This window comes from Pinus tabuliformis, chromosome 5_1 (genome assembly GCF_031772625.1).
Source record: "Pinus tabuliformis cultivar Carrire ecotype Pingquan chromosome 5_1, CPIR1, whole genome shotgun sequence".
NCBI classification, from domain to species: domain Eukaryota; kingdom Viridiplantae; phylum Streptophyta; class Pinopsida; order Pinales; family Pinaceae; genus Pinus; species Pinus tabuliformis.
In genome coordinates this window covers 154,868,515-154,888,714 of record NC_142305.1, presented here as the reverse complement: position 1 = coordinate 154,888,714, position 20,200 = coordinate 154,868,515, and the positions used below count along the sequence as shown (strand labels likewise).

General features: G+C 38.4%; 1 protein-coding gene across 1 annotated transcript in view; it reads left to right on the top strand.

The window, feature by feature from the left end:
- Positions 1-9,684: 9,684 nt before the first annotated feature.
- The window catches only part of LOC149163897 (apyrase 2-like), a 365,837-nt gene continuing 355,321 nt past the window's right edge, over positions 9,685-20,200 (top strand). Inside the window, exons 1-3 of the mRNA XM_089429297.1 lie at positions 9,685-9,745; positions 9,828-9,943; positions 10,076-10,281. Coding sequence (XP_089285423.1) covers positions 9,685-9,745; positions 9,828-9,943; positions 10,076-10,281 — 383 coding nt within the window. The remainder of the gene's footprint in view (positions 9,746-9,827; positions 9,944-10,075; positions 10,282-20,200) is intronic.

The following is a 20,200-nucleotide window of genomic DNA, read 5'->3' as shown; positions in this document are numbered from 1 at the left end:
ATCATGAGACGCCGTGAAAGCACGTTACCCTGTGTTTTTCATCTATCATATGTGAAGGTGACCTACGGTAACGAAGAGATTGTTGGAGTTCTCGTGACCTCCCGTTCGAGTAGCTTCGCCCACTTCTTCGAGGGATCATGTCCAAGTTGGAGCCAGAAGTTACCCATCATTTTGTGGGTGATATCCCTAGGAGAATCTTTTTCTCCAAGATGGTCCTCAGCCGACAGCCAACAACCCCTTGCAGCCACCAGCTAGCTCATTGTGCCATTTCTCCGCCACCTATCTAGCCATGTGGTCCCTTGTCCATTTGCCATGATCGTATGTTTGAAGGTGGGCCTCTCGAACCTAAAGGTATGCCTTTTCATTTGGTAATTAAGTATTGTAGTTGCTTATCATGGACACTTCTGGGCATAGATTAATGGGGGGATTCGAAGGAAAGAATGGGCTAGGTCTGTGCTCCTGTCCCCTAGACCCCTTTTGGATATTAACCTTGGATTCTAGTCCCATGGGTCCATGATTGGTAAGCTCATTTACTCAATTTTTCTAATGAGTTGTTGTACTGGAAGGCTAGGGGACGCATTGGATCTTATGTAGGATTGCAGATCGTCTCCATCTTGGGTTTGATCTCTATATGGGGTCCTAATCCTCTAGAGGGCTACATTAGCACATGTAGGGTGTGTGTTGAGAACCATGGGCCTCCACAACAGTAGATAGCACTACATGGATCCCCACAGACATTTAAAGATTGCTCGTGGTTCACTTATTGGACGAGGAAGATGCACTTGATCCATCATGTCCAGCTGGCCCCAGAGTTGCACCATACACTTGGCAGATGATCCAGGGTTTGCACAATGATGTGGCATCACCTACACCATCATCCTAGCCCTTGTAGGCGATCTATGGGCATCTTCGATTTGTTTGGAGACCCATGAGGACACTTGGGTGCCCCCACATGTCATTTGGAGCAAGGTTGCGGGGGAGCGTCCCCCCCCCGATCCACTCCCAATCCACGCTCTGGTCGAGAGCGGGTCAGGAGTGCACTCCCAAAATCGTTCCCGAATAGGGAGCGGTTTCGGGAGCGCGCTCCCTAACAAAAAAAATCGCTTCCTGTTTTTTTCCAATTCGAATTAGGGAGAGTTACTCCGGGAGCAGTCGGGGAGCGATTGCTCTCGACCGCTCTCGGGTTGGAAGAATTGCTTCCTTTCGGTGGTGAGCAATGCCTGCGCAGTGTGGGAGAGGCGACGACAACATGGAGAAAGGGAAGGGGATGGGAGGGAAAAAATGGATGAGGGTAGGGGAGGGGGGGAATAAATAAACCATCTCCCTCTCATTATTCATTTTATTTCTAAGTGTGAGAGAGTGAGAGAGAGCAAGAGAGAATTTGGAGCAAGGAGAGGAGTTTGAAGAGCTTGCAAGGGGAGATTGGAGGCCAAAGAGCTAGGATCTACACTCTAATCTAGCAATTTTTTTTTTATTTTTTTTATATGTTCATTGCTAAATAAATAAATATGTTTTTTTCTCTATTCCCATTCCCATTCAATTTTTTTGCAGATTCAAATCTTCAAATTTCAAACATCATGGTTATATTTCTTGTCATTTTCTTCTTCTTGGTTATTATGGTGTTAGGGAGTAGAAAAAGGAGGTATGAACATGAAGAAGAAGGGGATGAAGAATTGGGTTATAGTGGATTTGATGAAAACCCCGAAGAGGAGTAGCTTGGTGAGGAGGAGCTGGAGGAGAGTGAACATGATTCAGCTCAAAAAACTAAACAAGACCTGACCCCATTGTGGAAATATGTTACTAGGCTTGAAGTAGAGAAAGGGGGTGGAACCACTAAATTTCACTGCCCCATTGCAACAATAATTACACAGGTTCATACACCCGTGCCAGAAAGCATCTCTGCGGGAAAAGGCCATGGGATGGAGATAAACAAATAGGAATCAAAACTTTTATAGGTGTGTCAGCAGCAGAGAGAGCCAAATACATAAGGGAAGAGGAGGAAGCCCAATACAAATCTAAAAGATCAAAGGGTTTCTTTGAACCAAGCTCACAATCACATGCACAAAGAACTCCTTCAGCATCCTCCTATGGCAGTGGATATGGAGGCACAGGGTCACCAAACATCTCTTTAAGGCGTAGAACCATATCAGATTTCCTTGATGAAGGGTGTAGGAATGATGTGGATTCAAAAGTTTACCGGTTTCTCTATGCATGTGGGATACCATTCAATGTTCTTCGATCACCTTATTGGCATGAAATGGTTTCTGCCATAAATGATGCCCCTAAAGGATACAAGAGCCCTGGGTATGACAAGGCTAGAACTGTTGGACTTGATCATGAAAAAGCAAAAATATCACATTCTTTGAGTAGAATGACAAATTCATGGACTGAGCATGGGGTGTCCATTGTATCTGATGGATGGACAAATGTAAAAGGCAAGCCATTGATAAGTGTTCTTGCTGTGTCTGTTAGTGGTGCCATCTTTCTTTCAGCATATGATTACTCAAACAAGTTCAAGACCGACAAAAACATTGCAGAACCACTACTTGAAACATTGACCGTATTGGGCCATACAATTTCATCCAAGTCATCACTGATAATGCTGCTAATTGTAAGGCAACGGGAGCAATTATTGAGGATAAATACCCCAACATATTTTGGTCTGGGTGTTTAGTTCACACAATTAACCTTTTGATGCATGATATTATTAAGAACAAAAACCAACAATACAAATGGATTGGTGATTTGTACAAGAGAGGCAAAAAAATGATAAAATTTATTACAAATCATAACAATACCCATGGGCTTTTTTGTCATCACTCAAGATTGGAGCTGTTGAAGATTGCGAAGACTAGATTTGCTAGCTATTACCTCACCTTCAGGCGCCTTTTGAAGGTAAGAGAGTTATTGGCTAGCATAGTATCAAGTCCACACTGTAAGATATTAAAGGAAAGGGCTACAAATGCAGCTGATAGGAAAGGTTTTCAACAGGTGGAGGAGACCGCTCTTGATGGTCAGTTTTGGGCACGTGTGAGGCAAGTATTGGAATTCACCAAGCCCATTTATCACATGATTCGTTGTGTAGATACAGATAAGCCAGTGATTGGGGAGGTGTATGAGTAGATGGATACCATGTTGGGGGAAATAAAAGATGTTGTTCAGAAAGATGATCCCAACTTGTATACATTGATTCACAATTGTGTGTACACAGTGGAATAAACTTAATGTTCCACTACATGCCTTGGCGTATATCCTTACGCCAAAATACTACTCTCCAACTTGGTTGGGCCAACCTGCACTTGGGGGTGGGGTTAGGGTCAAACCCCATATGGATCCAGAGGTAGCTACAGGATATATGGAAGCATTAGACAAGTTGGTACCTGACAGGGAGGAATGTGCTAATCTGCATCTTGAATTAGGCAGATACTTCAGTTGCACTGGTTTGTTTGGTTCTTTGCATGCAATGGAAGATAGAGACAGATTTGATGCTCTCACATGGTGGGAAGCATATGGCGGCATGGGACTTTTGCCAAAATTGGCAAAAAAAGTTCTCTCACAGGTTGTAAATACTTCTTCTGCAGAGAGGTGTTGGAGCACCTACAACTTCATACATAATGTGAGAAGAAACAGACTCAATGAAAACCGAGTAGAAAGCTTGGTTTATGTGCACTACAACTTGAGGTTGTTGAGTCATTACTGTGATCGGGCTTATGAGGATCCAACATATAAAATTTGGGACAACCACCCAGAGGACGATAATTTGGAGGATGGCACTATACATCTTGAAGAACTGGAAGCAGAACTTATGAGAGAGGAAGATGAAGCAACAACCATGCCACCCCCACCATCCAGTAGCAGTGCTCGAGTTCCAAGTCTTGCTCCTTCGCTGTCACCGTCTCCATGTACATCCTCACGTGGAGGGCATGCACCATCTGGTTTTGGTCATGGGACTATGCAGGAGGAGACTCCTAGAAGACCATCACGACCTGCTCAGAATTTAGACATTATTCGTGGTGGCAAGAGGAAGATGTAGATGAGAGATTTACTTGTCTTTTCTAGTTTCTAGTAGTTTTTATAACTGTTGACTCTTTCATATTTATTATGATATTTTTTGTAAACAATATATGATAATTTAAGTTTGAACTTTGAATTTGGCAATTATAAGTCATTGGTAATGAATTATGAATATGATGCTTCGTGAAAGTTGAAAGTTTTTTCATTTCATTTCATTTTATAACATTTTATTTCATGTTAGATATTATTTGTTGTAATGGTTACACTTAGCTTAGAAGTACAACTTTGGTGATCAATGATGATAAATGTTATATTTTGAATTTTGAAAGCTTGAAACTTTAAGATTGATGAATCATAATTCATGAGACTCAATATGTTGTATGTTACTAACTTGTGGATGTGGTTGATGAAGATTATAACTTCTAAATGATTGTTGTTATATGATTCAATCTATGTTTTTTATATCTAATTCATCATTCTACATGTTTTTGTTGACATATATGCATCAAAATATAAAATATATATATAAAACGCTCCGGGATTCGCTCCCAAACTGGGAGCTTCTGAAAATTTCGATTCCGCTCTCCATTTTCGCTCTCGCTCCCAAGTAACCTTGATTTGGAGCACCACAGGTTATTACAAGGGGCAAACCCCTTGTCCACCGCTTTTGAGGGTCCTACTCCTCATTGTGGCACCCATGGATCTCATCAGGCCTCTCAGAGGGCCCTACGACATGCATAGATTATTATTTGACCTCTTGAGAGGCTTACTTTTTCATTTATGAGCTAGTTTGGTGGGTTTGTAACCAAAAGATGAATTATTAGAACATTATTTTATTTTTGGGGCTTACGTAGGCCAAGGAGGCTAATTTGAACTCCTAAGATGAGTTCATTTCTCATCATCACTTTGGATTGGATCTCTTCTTTCTCTTGAGAATTTTGCACTTTTTCTTAGTGGATGAATTGGAGCTTTATGGATCAATTTTGATGTGTGGATATTGGTAATCTTCTCTTGGAGCTTCTCCCTTATCAATAGTGAATGGTTGGATATACACTGTTACATGTAAGTACATGCTTTTTGATGTTATTCTTGTTTACTTTTTTCATATACGTTGCACTGGGATTTTCATTGTTCTAGGCTAATTGCTACATGAATTTACTGCTTGTGGAATATGTCTCTATTATAGCATCTCTCAATGTATGTGCCATGTAATATGAGCGAAATCTCCTAGGGGTAATTCTATCAAGAAATTTGATCTTGATAAGCCATTCCTTTTGCACATCGAAGTATAAAAGCTGCAAGGCTGCTTCTTCTTGACCTAGAAGGCAAGTGAAGTGATCTTGAGGCCTCCTTGATTGGGAACCAAGAAATCCTATGCATATTCATCATAGAATTCATTCTCCCAAACATTAAGGCAATAATCTACTAAGGGTGGTCACTAAAACTCATATTATTTTACCTCCTTCCAGTTCTAGCAAAGTTTGGGTACCTAGGGCATCAATTTCCTGACATGCTAGCCATAAAAAACATTCGATCTCCTAGGGTCTCCTGCGCTGGCCTTTCTTATTTTGAGGCCATTTCGATGGTGGAGTTGGGAGAAAAGCCAAGCCCTAGCTCCATGATCAAAACTTGCCTTGCCATCCCCAAGGCTAGTACCTCATAGGGTCAAAACATCTTCAAGTGAAATTATTTCTTTGATCCTTCCCCCACATTGTCTAGGGTAAGAATATCATCGGTTGCTACATACTTTCCTCATACCCTAGACCGGGTCCACTTGGCCCCATGTGGTCCCGCTCCTTTGAAAGATCATTCTTCAAGAACCATTTAGGATACCAATTCTAACAAGGATTTTAGGGATTGGGGAACTATTTCACAAGTCCTATCCCATAAACCTAACCCTCAAATCCTCTCTTCCTTTCCCTAGAATACATAGTACCTTGCTTAGAAAGAAAGCAAGTTCCATCCTTTCAATTCTTTTGGGAAAGGGTTCATTTGGGTCACTTATATCCATTGACTTATCCTTCATTGGTGACTCCATACATACTAGGTCTCCTCCCATTTCTGAAAGTCCGTAAATAAAAAGGAGCCTTAGCTGAGGTGACAATGGGCTAAGTCTCCATTTGTTGCCCTTGGCCTACCATTTGCCTTTTAGGGATCCCCCTTAGGTCCCCTGCTAGTTTGAGTGGCAACACACTCCACTGCTAGACTGCTACTAGTTCCTCCTACAGTTGGAACTAGTTTAACTGACTTTAACTCAGTTTAATTGAATTAAATTATTACAACTCAAATTAAACTCACCCTAGGCTCCTAAAATTTAGGAACCACTCTACATGACTCAAGTTAGGCCCTCAACTCGAATTAACTGAGCCAACTAAGTGAAACTAACTTAGTTAACTCATTCTTGTTGTCTTGTGATGTGGAATTACAATTTTCTCCTAATTTAATTCAAGGGAAAATTAAATTAGGATTTTCTTGTTGCCATTTTCAACACTATGAGATCAGAGGATTATTTTACTACCTATATAGGGACTTAGGGAGCTCCCTCTCCACTTTCTTCTAGAATTGTGATCAGAGATACCTAGCTCTCTTAATGAGATAGATATTCCGCCACAGATTTTCATTCCTTTAGCTGTTGCTTCTTCCTATGACTATCAAGAGGATCACCTCATACTTACAGGCTGTCCTGTCATATCAGCACAGCAAGAGACTTCCATGACATCATCATATTACATTCAACCATAGAGCTGTGAGACCTTGAGTCTCCTCTGTATCTCCCCCCAAGTGAATGACTAACATCTTTGAGATCAGTGAGACATTGCCAGGCTAGGCCATAGATTATGGTTCATCAAAATGACAAATAAAGTAGCTCTAGACAGGTACAAGACCAGGAGGCTTTGACACATATATATCTATTTGTCTCTCTCTTTTTTCCAGTACTAAGATCTCCAGTTTGGACCCTCTCTTTGTGTCTTTACACTTCTTTGCATGCAGGCTTTTACACCTCACAAAGGTTACTAAACTAGACACTTGATCCGTTGGCCTGTAGCCCTTTTTGGCCCTTCTATTTGCTTTCATGAAGAGAAGTTGAACTGTCCAGAGGAAAGAATTGTATAAAGCTGTAATCCATGAACTTTTGACTGTCGTCATGGAGTAAAGTCAAATTATTGTGTTGAAATGAGAAACAGTTGTTGGGCATGAGTTTTGAAAGTTGTTAAGGAGTGAAGTTGAACTGCTAGAAGGAGATGGTGATGGACAACTGTTTGGCATAAGTTTTGGACAACTGTTTCCTGCTTTATGCTCCCATTTTCTCTGTTTCCTGCAGCCATTCCAAAGTCAACAAAAGTTGTCAGTTAAAGAATTGAACCCAGCTGTCCATGGTTTTTAGCTTTATATTAGAACCTTTACTCAGCTTTTTATCCAAAGGCAAGAGCTATGCTTTTATCCTTTTCAACCCTTTTTTCCTTTGACATTCTAGGAGGTTGAATTACACCCCTCTTAGCTTTTTTACAAGAATATTAAGGGGACTGAACCACACCCCTTGCCTCCTAACTATTTTCCACATCTCACAATGGGTAACCACTAAACAGTTTATACTACTCTTGTCTCAACAAACTTCACACGTTCAAACCTTGAGCTATACCACCACTGCTTGCTCAGAAATATAACACTTAGCCTATACCCACCATACATAGAAACTGCTAATTAATAATTATAGACATGCCCAAAAAGTATTTTCTTTGGACTCGCCTTTTTACAAGGATCAAGGATAGTGATCATCTTTGATATGTGGACCTCGGATTTCTGGATACTACCAATTGAGTCTGGAAGGAGCCCTGATCAATGCCAATCTCTGGATGCATTTGAAATGAGACCAGTGTGATGGAATCTCACTATATCTTGATTCTTAACCCTCCAGTTACACAAGTACTACAGTACTACTGGGGTCAACAAGCCCACATATTTCACCAACACACATCTCTACAGCACTTTTATTTAGTTCTGTGTTTAAATAGAAGCACTTTAACACTTGTTATCAAGATAAATTCATATCCCTTAGTTTTCGAACTCATCTACATGAGTCTGAGAATAACTAAATTCTCCAATTCACATTGCCAGATGAAGGTAAACTTTGCTTTTATAATGTGCCTATTCAGCTTAGCCGGAACAATGACAATGCTGTTATATGTGATTATTATTGACAATATAGACAGTTTTACTCTAGAAATCAAAATTGGAAAACAAATATTCAATTGGTTTTGAATTTTTTCCCAGGAAATTATTACAAAGGGTATGCACTCTCAACGAAGATTATGATGCATTCTTACTCATTAGACGTATTTGCAGATGGCTTTGGCTAATGGACAATCATTTGGACAATATTTTGCCCATGCATGGACAGGCTCATTGTCTCCTCCATCCTCTGATCTCTGGGCCTTCTTCTTCTCAAGCTTCAATTCTCCCTTGGTTTGTTGTCTCCTTTCATCAAGCGGGGCTCTCCTTTTTTATAGAGCTGCATTGGAAGATCAACCGTCAAGATGATCCTTTTCACCATCCATGGCTTTGGCTTTTGGACATTTAATTCAAACTTTGCAAATTAAAATTTTATTATAAAGTTAAAAGATGAGAAGATTATTCAGATCCATTTTGTATGATTGATTCAGTATCATCCAGGTCTAAAAGCAACATTAAGTGTGAATAAAGTGTACACTACCCATTGATTGAATGGTAAGTTGGGGGGCACTTTACATAAGAAGACAATTTCAAAGCTGGTGGACCCTCGGATTGTAGTATAATTATATTATTGTGTTGTGGTTTTACTGTGGTGCTAAGTAAGTTAGATTGTGTTTGCTCGTTATGCATAGTCTAATACATGTTGCAAAATATTAAGTTGTATGCTAGAGTTATTGACCTATTGCAAGGATTGAAGATGTGGCCATATAAACTGTGGCAAGGTGACAACATCAATCCTCTATTCTAAGGTTCAACATTATCTAGATAAATGAGGTGCCTATATGCTTATGTTAAATTGTAGGTGATATGATTTTAGGTTTTTATTTATTTTTAGTTCACTATAGGAATTCTATAGTCTAAACATAGTTATGTGCTCTTTCTCTCAAGAAACCGATTCAACATATTGCCAAGATGTTTACCCGGTTTATGAGATCCTATGTTCTTCTAGTAGTTGTGAAACTTATCTATCTTATGCGTCTTTAGATTTACTAAATTTGAGAATAGCCATCCCAAGGAAAAGAAACTTAAAGCTACCCATATTACTTACTGTTTTCCATTCTAAAAAGACATCTACCAACATTGTAAAACAATTCGTTTAGAATTTCATGACTATTATTCAAGATGTAATACACGTTCGTATTACAAGTTTTTGTTTTTCTAAATATGACAAATAAACATAATATATTCTAACTTATATCTATTTTGGGTGGGAAGGGACTCTAATAAACTACAATATTTCCTCTATCTCTTCTTTGTTGAGTTGATGTCAAGGACAATTTCCAAAGAGACGTCCACTTAGTGGCTTAAACCCATGGTGATATAACAATTGTTCCTACTGAATATGGTGTCAACTGCTATTTTTTTCATATAGCTACTACATACATGGCATACATTATCAACTACTATTCTTTTCATATAATGAATTTCTTCCTAGCATACATGGCTAACAATCTCTGTGCTTCATTATCTGAACTTTGTTTAGAGACGCCTCTCTCAACATGTTGCTGGTCTAAACTTTTATGAACCCCTTGTTGAATAAGAACTTGATTGTTTATACTATAGCTTATTTTTGTGACCATCAGATGATGATCAGGCTTCTATATTTCTTACATACATTGGCGTGCTTTTATTTCAATATACGAAGCAGGTAAAATTTTATGAATGCATAACGGTGCTTTTATTTCAATATACGAAGCAGGTAAAATTTTATGAATGCATAACGATTTCGGAAGGGAATTTTAGGTTATTATTATTGATGTTGCATGCCAAATATTTAGCATATGTATCTATAATTTTAAATGAGAGTAATGATGTGGTATTTTTGGTGTAGATTACCATAAACTATCTTCTGTCAAACCTTGGTAAAAGCTACCCAAATACGGTTGGTATTGTTGATCTTGGAGGTGGATCTGTGCAAATGACATATGCAATCTCAGAGGAGCAATCCAAAAAAGCACCAAAACCAGAAGGAGACGACGCTTCATATATTACAAAAATGAGTCTAAACGGAATGAATTATCACCTATATGTTCACAGGTAATTTTATTTTAATGAAATTTCTTTTTCTTCTAGTTTTGATGATTTTATATTTATAATATAAAATTTTAAACATAAATTATATTCATATCTATATATGAGATCTATTTTGACTAGAACAATTTTCACATATGATAATACATCAAACAACCATACATCATCAAACAAAGAAAAAACATATGGATTATCCCTTCCTACACAATCAGAGAATGCTATCATGTCTTCTTTGGCACCAATATTAGAAGAGCTATAAATATTCTAATTTGCCCATTCTTTCTTAATTATAGTTATGAAATGATAATTTAGTGTTGTAAATTACGCAATGTGAAAAAAGAGAATGGATCCTCCATTAAGCGATTTATCATGTCTTTTATACAAGGAAATACCTATTAATGCTAAGGTATCTTATGTGAAAATTCAGAAACCCCGAATCCTACTACAACAATTGATTAAGCTTCTTCTATTTGTTAAATTAACTGAACAACTTATTTGCAGTTTTCTATGGTAAATATTGAAACTAAGACACTGCAACCTTCACAAAATAAATACTGTGGAAGAAAAATAATGCTGGAAGAATAGATGCACACACACACGAATAACATTGCTATTTTTGGACCAATGTCCCCGGAAAAACCCAACTTGGGAAAACCGGTGCAACAATTGAGGGTTTTATTTATTATGCACTAGTAAATCTGAGTACAAATCTATGGAAGCTTAAATCTAGCTTTCCATATAGAGAAATAACTGATAGGAGATCTAGTGAGAAAAATCTCACTCCCACTGGTAATATGACACTGACCTTTGCTCAAGATGAGCTATCTTTTGCTGCCTCTACACAGCGTCTGCATCAACCTAGGCATATTTGTGACACCCAGCTCAGGCCAACATCTCTCTCGCTAACTGATCAACTGCTATTTGGAAAATCGATCCTCCGGGCTCCTACTCTGGCTTCTGGCATTGAATTTTGACTTCTCCTCAACAAAATACGGATCTCCCTATGAAGCTCTATGATACCTCTCTTTGGCACTCACTGCCTCTCTGCTATGCACTCACCGGACTGGAGAAACTTCCTTCCGACCTTACTATCCCTGCCCCTCTCTCACTGCTTCGACTTCACTGAATCACTTCCAGCAACACACAACTGCTACTTTGGAAATTAGGAAATCGAACTGCACAAGTGTGTTCTCCAACCCCCATCGAATTTCTTCTTATAATCTCTTGTTGAGGCTTCAACGAACATGATTAAAACATAATTGATGGCTAAGATTAATTAGAAATCGATCCGTGTATTTTTCTAGAATATTCTCACCATGAATTAATTAATACTCTTTAATTAATCAGTTTTCCCAAGTTTAGAGTACCATTTAAAAAAGATTAATTATTTTAATTAAGTCGTCTCTAGGTGGAATATCGAGAAACGATTTATGGGTTTTGGAGAATACATGTATTCTAACCTCTCCACAAAGTTTCGTAGCTAGAACACATACGATGCTACAAAAATGAACACTTCCTCTTAGCGAGGAATGTGTTCTAGCGCTGCAAGCCTGCAACCCACTAAAGCAACACCTTGTCAATGCACCACCTCCTGTTACGCTGCTGATGTGTGGCTGCTGCTGCCCACCAACTACTGCACAACTCTGATAAATGCTGCATCCGTGCTGCTGTTGGCCCTACTGAACCACTGCCAACGCTGCATTTGCAATGCAATTCCCTTTCCATCTACTGTTGCTGCAACTGCAATGGAAAACATCCAAAATACTGAACCAACTGTGGTCAGTGTCATGCATCTGTCACCTAAGTCTTGACTACTGCTAGACTTTGCGCTGCTGCTGACTCTACTTTGTGCCAACTGCACTGCTGCCAACTCTGCACTACATTGTCCAGTACCTGACCTAATCTGTCACTCTGGAACCTGACTGCACCAACTCCCACTGATCCATCCTGCTACTGCATGTTTTGGGCTCTCGTAGCAAGGTATTGATTCATGAGGTGGACCTCCTCTAGAATCCTGCCCATCTTGTAGCTCTATGGGGCTACAAAACCAAATCACCCCACCTCACTCTTGGAGGTATGGTTGTCATCATCGCAAAATCTGATCTATTCATACTACTGTTGTTACCGCTCTGTTGATGCTTCTGTAGTGCTACTGCAACTACTACAATAATGAGCCTGATCTCCCCAGATCCAAAAGGATTAGCTTCCGTAGGGCTGCTCCCTTTGAAACTAGTCTTCCTTTGAGTCTTGATGTCCTTATGGGAAATATCTCTACTCCCTCCTGACAGCTCACACAGTCCTCCTGCACTGGAAACTAGACTACGAAGCTCTGCGCTGGGAATCTCTTGGCTAGAACTGCACCTGCATACTACAACTGGGTAATTCACACTGCCTGTGTCACTACAACTGTGTTTCGGGAACTGACTATGATTATCTATGCAACTTTCATTTGAATGACTAGCTGCGTTTGCTGACACTGTGATCCTCCTGCTACTAATTATGATGGGCTCCTGTAGCAAGGATATTGATCCATGTGAAAAATCTGCAACAACTGGATCTAATTTGCTGCTCTTCCATGGATCCTGCCCCGCTGTAGCCATCTCTGCAAAAAGTCGAATTCCTTCTCTTCTCCTCTAGGCAGCCGTTGACTGGATTTTCACAATCCTTGCTAGAGTGGGAAAATTTGCTCACAACTACCACTGCTCTGCTAGGAAAATTCAAACATTTGGGCTAGAAGTCCTCTGAGAAAAGAATTCTCTCAGTGTGTGCTCTTCCTTCCTCCTGATGTTATTTTGCACTAGCAGATTGCTGCAAAATAATTGCGTCCTAGCTGAAGATCTGCTCTGCAAGGAAAACACTGCACCTCCCTCTGTGTCTGGTAACCTCTGATCTGGAAAATCTATTCTCTGTCGACTCTCTCAGAGAAATAAATCTTCCTTAGAAACTGACCCTCCTGGCCCAAGGATTGCGCTTCCTCTTGAGGGTTTCAAACTGCCACCGATGCAGAAATTCGAACCTCCATCTCCTTTGTTGCTATTGAGCCCTCTGGCTTCTATTTGTGCTCTAATACCATGTGGAAATTCAGAAACCTTGAATCCTACTGCAACCACTGATTAAGTTTCTTCTATTTGTTAAATTATTTGAACAAATTATTTGCAGTTTTCTACAACAAATATCGAAACTAATACACTACAATCTTCACAAAATAAATACTACGGAAGAAAAATAATGTTGTAAGAATAGATGCACACACACACAACTAACACTGTTATTTTTGGACCAATGTCCTTGGAAAAACTCAACTTGGGAAAATCGGTGCAGCAGCTGAGGGTTTTATTTATTATGCAGTAGTAAATCTGAGTACAAATCTATGGAAGCTTAAATCTAGCTTTCCACACAGAGAAATAATTGCCGGGAGATCTAATGAGAAAAATCTCACTCCCACCGGTGATCTGACACTAACCTTGGCTCAAGATGCGCTGCCTTTTGCTGCCACTGCGTTGCCTATGTGTCAGCCTAGATAGATCTGTGACACCCAGCTCAGACCAACGTCTCTCTCACTAACTGATCAGTTGCTATCTGAAAAATCGATCCTCCTGGCCTCCGGGCTCCCACTCTGGCTTCTGGCATTGAATTTCGACTTCTCCTCAGCAAAATACAAATCTCCCTCTGAAGCTCTACGCTGCATCTCTGTGGTACTCACTGCCTCTCTGCTATGCACTCCCCGGACTGGAGAAACTTCCTTCCGACCTTACTATCCATGCCCCTCACTCACTGCTTCGACTTCACTAAATCACTTCCGGCAACACACAATTGCTACTCTAGAAATTGAGTTCCCAGCAAAATCGAACTGAACAAGTGTGTTCTCCAACCCCCATCGAATCTCTTCTTATAATCTCTCGTTGAGGCTTAAACGGCCAAGATTAAAACATAACCAATGGCTAAGATTAACTAGAAATCGATCCATGTCTTCTTCTAGAATATTCTCACCATGACTTGATTAATACCCTTTATTTAATCAGTGTTCCTAAGATTAGACTTAAGTACTATAAAAAAATATAAATTATTTTAATTAAGTCGTCTCTAGGTGGAATTTCGAGAAACGATTTTTGGGTTTTGGAGAATACATGTATTCTAGCTTCTCCACAAAGTTTCATGGCTAGAACACATCCGATGCTACAAAAATCAACATCATACACATCTGTACCTACTTACCTAATCATCCAGATCTCTCTAAAAATGACCCATTCTGATTGAAAGGGAAATAAATATAATGAAATTTTGAAATTTATAAATCTAAATTTTGAAATTTTTGAGATATCTTGTGATCGTACAAATATGTACTAGTTTTGTTTTTTCCACATCACATAATATCCATCCAAATGTTGTGTGGTGAAGTCTATGTTATAGTGTTAGGTTTTTATTGGAGACCAACTGCCCAAGGGCCCTGCAGTAAATGATGACTTCCAAATCCATCTAATTTATTTATATTGTACAACTTATCACCTGTTGCCATGTTGGCAAGTGAAAAACAATACCCAACTTCGTCATAAAGTTCTTTGGTCGTATACTTGAAGATGGATTCAGATTTTTTTGGATAAACCTTTTTTTTATTTAGATTCAATTTTCTATGTCATTTCAGGAAAAAATATTGAACCATGAAAGAATTAAAAATGATGGAAGCACATACCCAAATTCAATTTTCTATGTCATTTCAGGAAAAGTACTTGAACCATAAACGAATTAAAAATGATGGAAGAACATACCAAAAAGTAGATGGATATAACCCAAAAAAAAAATATACCACTTATGATAGAAATAAAAAAAATAAAAGATACACAATGAACCATATGCAAGGATGTACTAATACAAAATCGAATTTTCATTTATTAAAATTGGTTCGAAGGAAATCTATTTAGAGAGCATGAAATACCTCAATGGTTTTTATTGACATTAGCTAATTCCACCGATTCAAAGACTTGTATGGTTTAAAACTTCGCTAATCAGACCTATATTAAACATTGGAGGACGATCTAATGTTCTAAGACTCATTCTCGTTGAAGGCACCAATGGTGAGTGGATAAGAAGTGAACATGCCCTTATTTGTGTTCCTTCCTTCAACCTGACGTTAGCCCTGAACTTAGCAGTTTGGTATGCAATGGGATTCACGTTAGAGGGCTATTTGTAGAACATCTTCTTGTCATCCCACCCACTCTCAATCACCTTCACCAGATTGTGTTTGTTGGAACATTTGCATTAAGTCCAATGAATTAACAATGTGTATGATATATTTAATTTTATATAAAGTGAAAATTAATGAACTAATTAAGAGAAGAAAAGGAAAATTCCCACATATAAATTAATGCACAACTTACAAAATTGATAAGTGAAATCAATATCTTTGAAAAAACCATGAAAAACTGGTAGTGTAAAGAAGTGCATTCATCATGAAATTACTGATGATGATAAGATTGATTGTTGGTTCTCATTTGATAATAGGTAGTAGAAATGGTGTAGGTGATTTGTAAATTGTCATGGATATTCCATTGGATAATTCATCACAATAGATCTGCCAAAATAAATTGAAACCTATTCTAAGAAGGATTAATTCCTTTTAGATTTCAGATTTGTTATTTATTGTTTTGATATTTATGCATGCAATGGAGAATATGTGGAAAATAGAGAACATGTAAATGCAATTACTTACAAACCACAATGAACACCAAGCTATGATGCTCTAGGAAACCCTTTTGGGAGAAAACCCCACTGTAAGGTGAAGCTATTCCGCTCTCTTTTATTTGGAATGAAAATGATGCAATTGCAAAGGAGAAGACACTCTTTATGGAGTTGCCTAAGACCTGTGACCTGTGGGATGTTACAGAACACAAACCCCCCTATTATGCTCTCTCTCTCTCTCTATCCACATTCATCTACTCCACTCTATTACGGAACACGAAACAAGAAAATAGAATGAGATCCCATTTCCTCCTAGTGGCCCAATTATCACATAGCCTAATAGCCAACAAGGGGTTAAATTTGACCCATTCAACCCTCACCATGAGTTACAACTCTACCCTTATAGAGTCTTTTTCATAGTCCCCACGTGTCTAGCCCATTTTCCATGAGTAAGGAGGGTTCATGTGGCATCCTCTTGAATTATGGTGGTCAATCATGATAGGCCAACTCCTAGGAGGTGTAACTTTTGCATCTGAACATCCAATGATGCAATTCTCAAACTATTGGAAAGGTCTTTGACTGTAGATTAGTGACACGGGGTCCAACACTTACGAGAGAAAATTTTGCCTCCAAAAATGTCATTTAAGGCCTCAAATTGGCCCCAGAAGGTTTTAGAACTCAATTCTCCAAACTGGGTCTTGTTGATAAAACTGCTTTTGTACATTGATTCCTTCAATTTTCCACTCTACAAGGATCAAGATGGATAAAAAATTATATAGTAACCCAATCTGGATTAGTAGGACACTTTGGAAACCACCAACTATGATGACATATTACCCCCAATCCTGCATATGTGGAAATATTTATCTTCATTATAATTATGTAGAAATATCTTATCAAAATAATGATGAAGGTATTGTTGATTATTGAAGAGGAAAAATCCTAGTAAATGATTGAATATCGAACTTTGTACAAACTTTCATAAGGATGTGAAAGTTGTCCAATGTTGATGAATTATTTAGGTCATTGACTTCTCTTCCCACATAAAAAATACAACATCTTTGTTGATGACATTCACGTTCTCCACGTCATCATCATTATTATCTTTGTTGTTTTCCACATCATCTTATTATCTAGTCAATGGAGACACATAATCATTAAAGAAAATGGACAATTTGGGAGAGTCTCATGTGTTTGGAAGTAATATGGGCATCCATATCTTGTTAACATTCAAGAATCCTTGTAAAAATGTTAAATTTATTTTCTCTCGTATAGGAAATTCTTGTTAGATATGATTCCCTCTCATAGGAATTGTAACATACCCTCTACTAACCCTAGCCCCTACTAAGGTAGAAAGAGGGCAGTTACTAAGCTGACTCGACCTCCAATGTTACAATTATGGAAATGGGGTCTAAATTTTCGATCTTCATCAAACTCTCAAAAAGGATAGCATCGTTGCATTCGTCTTGTTAGTACTCCGTAGTTTTCTCCAAGTTGAAAGGAGAGAACTCAAAGGTAACCACAAACCTCTTTTGGTTGAATCACTGGTCTTCTTCAACCCGAGGGCGCTCCCTCGCCGAGCAAACTCGGAGATAAAACTTTTGAATATGATTTTTTGACAGAGACGAGTTCTGAAAATGTTTGATTTTTGGTATGGGGGTATTAGAGGGTTATAGGAAAAAACTAGTGATGTGATCGTGACCTTCCTGGTCCAACATACTGATTTATCTCCAACCAATTTCATGTACAAAGGCTCAATTAATATGGCTTTTAGATTGAATGACAAATTGTAGTATAGTGAAGATGGGGATATCAAGACATTCATCAGAAATAGCAGAATAACTAACAGTTCATTACTGCAACTTAGATAAATGACTATCAAGAAGAAAACACAAAATTGTCAAAGGCATACATATTCCATTTGCAAATTGAAATATTTGGCATAGCTAGACATGAGTATATGAAATGAATTCAAGTGTAACTGTTCCATACACCTTCAAATCGGTTTAATAAGATAACACAACAAGGATAATATATAACTAAGAAGAAACAATATCTGAAACATCCATACCATAAGTATCTCTGTAACTCCACTAGAATCTCTTCAACATTCAAGCACATGCATTAACATAGATCACAACAACAAACTGCAATAGTTTCCCCAGCAATAATGAAACCATCAACAACCTTTTCCATCTTCATTAACCAAATATATAGTTCATACATAGGATAACATCATGTCTAAATTCAATGGACATTCAATCCAACAGAGGATCGATCTCAAAACTGAAAGGAGGAAAACTGTTGTTTTTCCAAATACTTTTCCTCAAAAGCATAAAACATAAAAGTGTTTTTTGTCTCTAAAAACAAACTTTTTCTAAATAGAAAACCAACATATCTCTAAACATGATCAACATGAAGTAAAATAATAAAAAGCACAAAGTTGCTTTCTGAGTGTGCAAAAGGCTATGCAACATCCAAAACTTTGGGCTTCTGAAACTGGCATGTGGCGGGTTGTTGAGGAAGTGAGATGGATGCCACATATACTCCATGTCATCCTCTTGAAAACCTGACAAGTGGCTTCCCTCCAACATGCGTGTAGTAGTGTGGGCATGGACTGCGTAGCGCCTAATTCCATCAGTAGAAACTGCGAAAATAGGCCACAATTTGACGTGTGTAACTCCCAGAATATAGCACCTGTGTAAAATATAAGATAGGTTTTTGTAGATGAAGCAAAACTTCTCTCCGTTGCTTCAAATTCTTCCCAGAGCCTCAAAAAAATGCTTTGCAAAACCATGACTAAAACAGAGTATTTGTGTAGTTCGAAAATAGGCTTTGAAGATGCAATCAAATCTCCCGATCCGTGACACCTGTGCAAAATCTGGAAGAGGTTATTGTTCTTTTCCCTATCCTTGAGAAAAACCTCTTTATATTTTCCAAAATTCTCCTTCATGTGGTCAGAAACCGTTCTGCAAAATGGTGGCTAAAACGGTCAATTTTAGAGGAAATTGCATTGCAAAGTGTAGAAGCCCTCCATGCTTGGCATGAGCATAAAGCATGGGAAATCATTAAAATGTGGGGAGTATAATGTCTCTTAGGTGATTTGGGGGGGCGGGTTGCATGTTATACATGAGGGTTGTACATGTGATGAGTATAGAGGACTGGTAGTGGTGTCATGGGGATAGTTTTAGAACAAAAGGAGGGAAAGGAAATGAAATGTGAATAAGATGTAAATGATATGTGAAAAGTGGATAGGATGTAGATGATATATGAAGGTATGTATAAAGGGAAATAGGGAAATAGGGTAGGAAATAAAAGGAAGCACGACTTGATTGTACAAAACATACACGACCATGACTCCCATTGACTGAGACCATGACTCCCATTGACTGAGACCCTTTCAGAATTTGAATGAACCCTTCATGCAAGAAACTCAAAGATGTCGGACAACGATCTGGAGGCTATGATAGCAGAAATAGTCATAGGCTCAACTACTCCAAACTGAAAATTAAAGGATAGGAAAAAACATTTGACGATAAAACTTATGACCCTAACATTGGCTCTAATGGGGATGGCAGCCTCCCTGTGAGGTGCCAAGAACAAAATCGTAGACTAGTGGCCTAAACCATTGGGCGATGGAGTCAAACATGAAAATTGAAAAATTAACCGACTGACTACAAACTGACTGAATGACTTACATGGCTGAAAACTTTAAAGGAAATAAGAAATTTGATAGTACATCACCAAAGTCTTAGGGCCTTCTCCTTGGGCTTCAAACTCTGATGATAACTGTCTACACCTACTGAAGATAGCCATACAATCATGTGAAATGATCCTTCCAATACAACCAATCAAGCAAATGACCATCTTATTGAAGCTTGTATTCAGTTGATGAAAGTTCAATATGATAACTAAAATGAATCCTTGTGTTCACGAATAACCCCAAATCCACCTTTACAACTTCTTCCAAGTTGTTTGCAAAAAGGTCCTTGAAAGCATGAATGAACAACTCGTGTTGATTAGCAAGAAGGAAAAGATATTCGTCACTTACAACTATGGCTTGATCCAAGTTTTCTTTTTCACCATAAAACTCATAATTAGTTCTAAGTGAAATAATGGTATGTTTCTCACTCTTCTCATCCTCAAGAAAAAACTTTGAACTTTCTTGAAAGACTGCAAATGGAACAACTACATTATGAATAATGGGAGTGTCAAGAGTCAACCTTTCATGTGCTTTAGCAAAAATATG